The sequence below is a fragment of the Crocodylus porosus genome, unplaced genomic scaffold, assembly GCF_001723895.1.
Source record: "Crocodylus porosus isolate Cpor-Errol unplaced genomic scaffold, CroPor_comp1, whole genome shotgun sequence".
Classification (NCBI taxonomy): Eukaryota; Metazoa; Chordata; order Crocodylia; family Crocodylidae; genus Crocodylus; species Crocodylus porosus.
Genome location: NW_017728947.1, coordinates 2,167,058 through 2,175,089, shown reverse-complemented (window position 1 = coordinate 2,175,089; position 8,032 = coordinate 2,167,058). Strand labels below are relative to the sequence as shown.

Below are 8,032 nucleotides of genomic sequence, written 5' to 3'. Positions count from 1 at the left end.
CCCCACTCCCTTTCCAGAGCAGAAAGAGAACCTAAGAATCTAATGTCTCCCCCACACCCATTCTAAATAGCACCCAGAGCCTGTAGCACACCCCAGGGTGGTCTCAGATGGTAGTGCATGTAATAAGGTTGTCTCACAGTCGTGAAACTCGAAAAAAAGTGGCGTTAGCATCATCACAGACCTCAGGGGCCAGCTCCTGGCATGATGACTGGACATCAACTCCCAATGTGCCCCAGCTATCCAGTCTAACCATTACAGGCCACCAGGGAAGCCAGACAAAACCACTGCACAGCTAGCAGCTCCCTAGGCCAGTCAGGAAACCTTGATAGGCTCCCACCAGAGTCCCTTGCCCTCAAAGGTCTGTGGAATTCTTTTCCCAGAGACCTGCAGGACTAAGAGCAGGGAAACTCCCCGCTTCATGACAACACCCTGGCACAATGTCCTACCCAAAGGAAGGAAGAGCTTTGGGGGTGGCAGTGGGGCAGACATACCTTGCGGGTCGGTTTGAGGCGAACAATCTTCAGAGCTGCAGGCACCACCATGCGCTTCCTCTGTGCAGGGTAGGGGAAGAAGAGCATCACATCAAGGACGGGGGAGCAGGAATAGGAAGCAGGAGGTGGAAGAGGTGGCGTCTCAGTGTTTGAAGGATTTTTTTCTCATAAGCCATCAAACAATGTAGGTAAATTAGAGCATCACAGACGCACGGTGGGAGTGATTCTGTCCCTCCCACCCACCCAGCAGGGGGCACCATGCCTCACCTTGTCATAAGGGGGTGGGATGCCATCAAACACCTTCAGCCTTTCCAACGCAGCCTGCCCCCGCTTGGTTTTGTGGGGCAGCATCCCTGCATGGAGAGGAGACCTGGTTAGCAGAAGGGCAGGATGGGGTCACAGAGGGCCTGTGCTGGGGCTGCCTTCTGCTCCATTTTCCACCAGGGGCAAAAAAAGGGCCATGGCTGGGGCAGTTCTCACCCTCTTCCTCACCCCTGCCCTTCAACGGGGAGGGGGGGGGGATTTATAGGCATGCTTCTACTCCCCAGGCCAGGAAGGGACAGCTGCAGGGAGCACAGCCAGGGCATGTTGTACCAAGGCTGTTCTCTGCCCCTCCCTGAGGGAGGCATGAGACGGGCAGTTATGCTTCCCAGGCCACACAGTGACCTTGCTCTAACCCCTGCAATGCCAGAGGTCACTGCATTTACACTCACTACCCCAAAGTTAGTAATCACACCCCCAGCATCTCCTCTAACTCCCCACCACCACCCTCCTCCATCTTCTGACCCACCAGACCCCACAGCCCTCAGAGCTGGAACAGAACCCAGGTCCCAGACACTGAGCTCCCAGCCACCCTGCTCCAAATCCACCCAAACCTACTCCTCTCCCGGAGCTGGGGAAGCTCACTAAACAAAGAACCACCCCAACTGGCCCTTTAAAGGTGGACGCATCCACCCCTGGGGATGTTACCTCGGACAGTCCTCCAAAAGATGCGGCTGGGGGCACGGAAATGGTATGGCCCACGGGAAGGATTAGTGTTCATCCTCTTGCGGAGGAAGGCCAGGTACTTGACTGGAATGAGAGCAGTGCCCAGGGCAGGGGTTAAGGATTAATCTATACCTTTACAGGGTAGAAGGACACCTAGGTCCCATTCTTAGCTTTGCTACAAGCCTTCTGCAGGACATAGGCACAGCCCTGACTAGATTCCACAGACTGGAGAAAGGAAGCAGCCAGCCAAGTAGAAGACACCTAATGCTAGTTCAGGGCTATATACAGAGTCCCCATGTCCTGTCACAAGGGCCACCAGCTTCCTGCACACAGGCCTCAACTCCAAGAAGAAGTCTCTCAACCCAACAGCTGCAGGAGGGCAAAGAATCAGCACCATGAAATGCTGTGTCCCGACTGTGGTAGGAGGGGAAATGTTAGGCTGAAGGAGGACCCAGGAGTCCTGACTCCAAAGTCCCCTGCTTCCCACCAGAGCCAGGTCAGATTCCAGACATCTCAGCTCCCACCCCTGATTGAAGAGGTACTTACGTTTGTTCCGGTAAAAATTTCCGGAGATGTTGATGCCCTCACATCTCACTACCACCACCTTGCGTCCTAGGAGAAGGCAAAGAGAGATGGTAACAGTGTCTCTGCGCAGACTCAGGCCATACCGGGGGGGGGGGGGTGTTGAACATGTCAGGTAAAATTCCTAGCCCAATCAAATGACTACAGAAAGGCACAAGGCCCAAAACTCTACTCTGAACGCCCAGAAGGATGGAGTCAGACCTGCCTGGTGCTCCTCCAGGGGCTAACAGTTTGGCTAGGGGTGCAATCAGCAGGCCATAACTGGGCCAGTTTGCAAAAAGCAATGGATTTGGCAGACAGCAGAGAAGGGTCCTGCCTGGTACCCATCATCCTTGCCTCAGGTCTGGGGGAAAAGAGCTGAGGTAACATGAAGCCTCAAACCTCACCAACAGCACAGACTTCAGCTCTGATGACCTAACCTACAGCAATGGAACCCAGGAGTCCTGGCCCGCAACCCCTAGCTGCTCCACACTGACCCACCAGACACCACCCAGCTAGGACAGAACCCAGGTGTCTTGGCTCCCAGGCCCCCCCCTTGCTCTGACCCATTCAACCCTGCTCCCCTCTCAGAGAGAACCCAGATGCCTGGGCTGCCAGAAGCGGTCTCAGATGGTAGTGCATGGAAGAGGTGTTCTCATGGCCGTGAGACTCAAACACCGAATTAGCATCATCACAGACTTCCCTGTTGGGCACAGACAGGGGCTCCCCCTGGCCCTATGAGGGGGGAGAGTTTCTCCCCCACCCCAAAAGTGAGCTAACCTGGACAAAACAAACTATTCCAAACAAGAAACTTTACCATACCTTCAGGTCTCCTGACAAAAATCAATTTTCATTTCTACCTAGGAGAAGTTTTACAATCCCTGCCCGACGAAGGGCAAGTGTGACCAAAAGCTTAAAATAAGTAAAATAATTTGTTTGCAAGTCTCTAGTTGGAAGAGATAATATCTTTTATTAGCCCATGAGCTTTGATGCCTTCTTTCCCCACCCCCAAACACTTACCCAGCAGGACCTGCTTAGCGACTATGGCTGCGAGGCGACCTAAGAGGTGGCCACGGCCGTCAATGACCAGAACCTGGCGGGAGAGCAGGGGGGAAAGAGGTGGATGTTATTGGGGGCTAAGTGAAGAACCTGGCAGAGAGATGGAGCCCAGCAGCCCCTCGTTTCCACAACTGGAGATGGAGCCCAGCTTGGCGCAGGCCGCAGGAGGCCCTAAGCCCTACCCCTGCAGACCGCAGGGGAGCCCCCTCCTGCACAAGACCCGCCTGAAACCAGCCCCCCAGGCAGTGCCCCACGCGGCAACCCCCGCACGGCCCGGCCACGTGGGCCCACCCAGGACCCCGCAGAGCCACACGGGACTGCCGGCACTCCACGCATGACCCCGCAGCTGGGGGGGGGGGGGGGGGGCCGACCGCAGCCCCGCGCAAACCTTAAGCTCCGCCATCCTCGCCGGCCGCACGGGAAAGAGGCCCAGCCCTGCGCCCGCCACGGGGTCTCCCCTTCCGGCCAGGGCTGTGCACAGGGGCGGAAGTGAGCTAAGCAGCCGGGCGGAAGTAGCGAAGCCTGAGGAGCCGCACTTTGTAGCCAAGAGGTTGGATGGGGCCAGGGCGGAAGTGAGTGGCGGCGGGAGCCGCCATCATGGGCAAAAGAGAAAGGGGTTGGGACCGATAGGGCGGAAGGACAGCTTTGTCGGGCGAAAGTGACCGCCTGTGGGGGGCACTATTAGAGCACGCGCCCCGCAAGTGCCTGTGTAGAAGGCGGGATGGGGTGGAAGTAAGCCCACGCCCACCTCGTGTTTATTCAGATATGTAAATAAGCGCGCCTCCACGCACAGAGACCGCAGTCAGGATGGGGTGCTGGAGTGGGGCCTCAAAGTGGCAGGGGTGCCTTCTCCATGGGGAACCCACTCCCCTTCTCCCAACAGCAGGAGGCCTCATCACCCCTCCCCACTGCCCCCTGACATCACAGCCACCCTCCACAAGCCCCAAGGACCCCCCCATCATCACAGCCTCCTCGCAAGGCCCACTGGCAGACCCGCAGCCTTCAGCCCACCCTCACATCATACCCAAAAACCTCCCCTGTGATGTCACAGGCCCACCTTTTGCCCCAGCCATGTCACCATCTCCTAGCCCTCCAAACCCCAGGCCCATCTCCACTCTGATGTCATATCCAGCCCCTCTGACATCACAGTCATTTCTTTTGGGCCCAACCTGTGCCCTACCCTGACTGTCACAGCCCCACATCAGAAACCCCCGAGGAAACTCCACCTGTGACCCAAAGGTCACAGCCAAACCAACCCTCCCAAGAAACCCCACCAGCCCGCTGTGACATCACAGCCCCACCCCCACCCTGATGCCCCAATGGGACAGAGACCCCAGCACACACCCACCCACACTGTGGCCCACTGCACAGGGAAGCATCACCCCAGACACCCACCCCTGCCACCTGTCACATATACACACATAGGGGGTCTCCACACATATCTTTACTGGGGTTTCTAGCGGGGCTGGGGGGTCAGACCCGCTCTTCAGTGTACGTCACCCCCAGCTGCTGCCGCACCTCATTCATGATGAAAGCGGCCAGCTTGCTCTCGGCCAGTGGCAGGATGGGGCTCTCCTTCAGGCCTGTGGGAGACAGCGGGATGGGTGTCAATGTGGAGGGCATCAGAGCTGTCTTCCCCCCCTGCAATGCCTAAACCTGGGATCTACCAGCCAGTGCTGCAGGCTTTGCCAAACAGTGCCCTTGCTCATCACCTTTCAGCACACACTGGCATACATGCTTGGCCTCATAGTGCAGCCCTGTGCTGTTCAGGAAATTGGGCTGAGAGCGGGGTAGCAGCAGGAACTCCTCCAGTTCCCATTCACTGCCAGCTCCATGGGGCACCACAAGTGATCCAGGACCTATTGTGGGGGAGACACAGCACCCCAGGGCTCAGCACAGGGGCACAGCTTGGGATCCAGGATGCCCAGTTTCCACCCCCATCACTGGGAGGGGAATGGGGCCTGCTGGGAGCCAGCATGCCTGGGTCTAGGCTGTGCCATTGAATTTCTCCTTCCCTTCTTGCCTTAGTTTCCCCTCCTAGCCTGATACCTGGAGGATGCCCTTGGTGCAGCCAGCCTCTGCCTGGTTAAGCAGCTTCACCACCTTGGAGCATGTGAGCCCAGCCTGACGCTTCCCTGAGTAGTTCAGGATGATGGAAGTGGTTTCATCCACACCTAGAAGGGGAGGCAGCTCCAATGGGACCCTCTATCCCTCCAGCCCTGCTGTGCCCCTTACTTCTGACCTGCAGCCCCCAGCTCATCCCAAACCTTATGGGTGCCCCTTACTCCCGCCCCCACAGCCTCATTACCCGTGGGGCACAGGAAACCCAAGGCAGTGATGGCCTCAGGCTTCTCACCACGGAAGGCCATGTAGGCGAAATGGACGACAGCAGCCAATGTCCAGCACCGCGCTGCCACCCAACTCCTTCTCCACAATGCGCAGGACCCCTGTGATGGGAGCCCCAAACTCTGCCCTTAGCAGCTTCTCTTCCCTGACCCCATCTGAAGATAAGAGTGACAGGATCTGCTGGGAGGCTGGGAAGAAGCGGGTCCAGAGCACCTAAGGTGGGGGGAGGATAGGGGCAACTGAGGGGGCTGCTGTGCCATATTGCAGAGGGGTTGGGAGGGGGAGCTGCACTGCAGGGCGATCCTGCATGGGGTGCCTTGTCTCACCTCCACAAGGAAGACCCCGCTCTTCCAGGCCTCCTGGGCCACCTCCTGTACCTCAGCTGCATTCATGGCCGTAGGCTTCTCCAGCAGCACAGGCTTGCCAGCCCGCAGAAACAGCTGCCCTGCAGGCAGGTGGATGGGATTCACTACCCCCACATACACCACATCTGCAACAGTGCAGTCAGCTGGGACCCAGCTGGGACCCCCAACCCATTGCCCAGAGCTGGGACAGAACCCTGAATCTCAGCCCCCCAACCTTCCCAACCCACCAACCCCACTTCCCTCCAGGGTTGGGAGAGAACCCAAGTGTCCTGGCTTTTCCTTCCCTCCCTGTAGTATCCCACTAGCCCCCACTTCCCTCCCAGGCTGAGAGAAAATCGAGGCATCCTAGTTCCTGCCCCTGCACCCTCAGCTGTGACCAACCAGGCCCTATTTCCCACCCAGAGCTGGGAGAGAACCTAATTTACCCTCCAAATCCCTGTGACTTTACAAAGCCCAATCCCCACACAGTGCCCCAACCACCCCTCTCTGCCATAGGGTCCTTGCCCCCTAGATGGGCTGGATCTGCCTTGGCCCAAAGGATCTCCCTTCTCCCCCACCATCCCAATGCTCACCCACGTCAGGGTCCTTGGCCAGCTCCTCACAGCTGCCATAGGCAGGATCCTGTGTTTCTGGGCATATTGCTGGGCATGACATAGTTCACGGGAGATGATGGCTGCTGGGAGATGGACCGGACCAGGGATTTTGTGTGGGGGGGGGGGGGGGGAGAAGGGGAGAGCAGTAACATGGACCCCAGCAGAGAGCAAGAGAAACCCTCTGCTTTCCAGACAGAGAACCCAGGTGTCCTAGCTCCCAGATCCCCAAATCCCACTCCTCTCCCAGAGCTGAGGTAGAACCCAAGCATATGAGCTTACAGCCCCCCCCAACCCACCAGACCCCCCTCCCTTCCCCGAGTGGGGATACAACCCAGGTGTCCTGGGCTCCTAGCCCCCGGTATTACCCTGTTCCACCGAGCACTACCAGGAGTGACTAGAAATACTGGTCACAAGCTGGCAGAGGGTAAATTCAGATTAGACATTAGGAGACGCTACAAGAAGTCCTTTTTTAAATACATAGGGGGCAAAAATAAGGTACCGGGTAATGTGGGGCCCCTGCAGGACACGCTGGGAAATTTGGTCGTCACACCAGACAACAAAGCTAACCTATTTAACGACTTCTCTGCCTCCATTTTCCTGAGCAGGGACTGGATCAGCCCCCACACTGGGCCCTACTCAGGCCCCAGGGGAGGTGCACCTAGACCAAGGGTCAGTGAGGATCTAGTCAGGGAACTTCTGGAGGGTCTGGATGTATTTAAATCAGCTGGTCCGGATGATCTCCACCCCAGAGTGCTGAGGGAATTAGCTGAGATCATTGCGGGACCCCTGGCATGGCTTTACAAGCACTCATGGTGCTCTGGTGTGGTGCCAGAGGACTGGAAGAGGGCCAATGTGGTTCTCCTCTTCAAAAAAGGGAGGAAGGAGGACCTGGGGAACTATAGGCCAGTTACTCTTACCTCGATCCTGGGTAAGCTTTTTGAGAGAATTATTCTGGCACATGTCCACGAGGAGCTAGCGGGGAAGATTATGCTTAGGGGCAACCAACATGGGTTTGTTAGAGGCAGATCTTGTCAGACCAACCTGGTGGCCTTTTACGACCAAGGCACCAAATCCTTAGATACAGGGGTAGCAGTGGACATAGTCTTCCTGGACTTTCAGAAGGCCATCGACACTGTTTCTCACCCCGTTCTCATTAAGAAACTGGGGGACTGAGGTGTTGACACCCACACAGTCAGTTGGGTCCCCAACTGACTGGAGGGCTGCACACAGAGAGTGGTGGTGGGTGGGTCATTTTTGACCTGGAGGGATGTGGGCAGTGGGGTCCCCCACAGCTCGGTCCTCAGGCCTGCACTATTCAACATCTTCATCAGTGACTTGGACAAGGGGGTAAAAAGCACCCTGTTCAAATTTGCTGATGACACTAAGATGTGTGGGGATGTGGGCACACTAGAAGGGAGCAATAGGCTGCAATAGGACCTAGACAGGTTACAGGGGTGGGCGGATGAGAATAGGATGGGTTTGAATGCTGACAAGTGCAAGGTGATGCACCTGGGGAGGAAGAACCAGCAGCAGACCTACAGGCTGGGGAACTCCCTTCTCGTCAGCGCAGAGGCAGAAAAGGATCTTGGAGTCATCATTGATGCCAAGATGAACATGGGCCGGCAGTGTG

The 8,032-nt window shown here is 57.1% G+C and overlaps 2 protein-coding genes across 6 annotated transcripts in view; both read right to left on the bottom strand.

Moving 5' to 3' along the window:
* RPL13A (ribosomal protein L13a) overlaps positions 1-3,587 on the bottom strand; it is a 7,085-nt gene extending 3,498 nt beyond the window's left edge. Inside the window, exons 1-6 of the mRNA XM_019551107.1 lie at positions 3,487-3,587; positions 3,060-3,132; positions 2,025-2,090; positions 1,461-1,562; positions 759-844; positions 492-551 (exon numbers count right to left, since the gene is read on the bottom strand). Coding sequence (XP_019406652.1) covers positions 492-551; positions 759-844; positions 1,461-1,562; positions 2,025-2,090; positions 3,060-3,132; positions 3,487-3,501 — 402 coding nt within the window. The 5' untranslated portion in view covers positions 3,502-3,587. The remainder of the gene's footprint in view (positions 1-491; positions 552-758; positions 845-1,460; positions 1,563-2,024; positions 2,091-3,059; positions 3,133-3,486) is intronic.
* LOC109320799 (AP-2 complex subunit alpha-2) overlaps positions 1-8,032 on the bottom strand; it is a 621,923-nt gene that overhangs the window by 148,378 nt on the left and 465,513 nt on the right. The window lies entirely within an intron of this gene.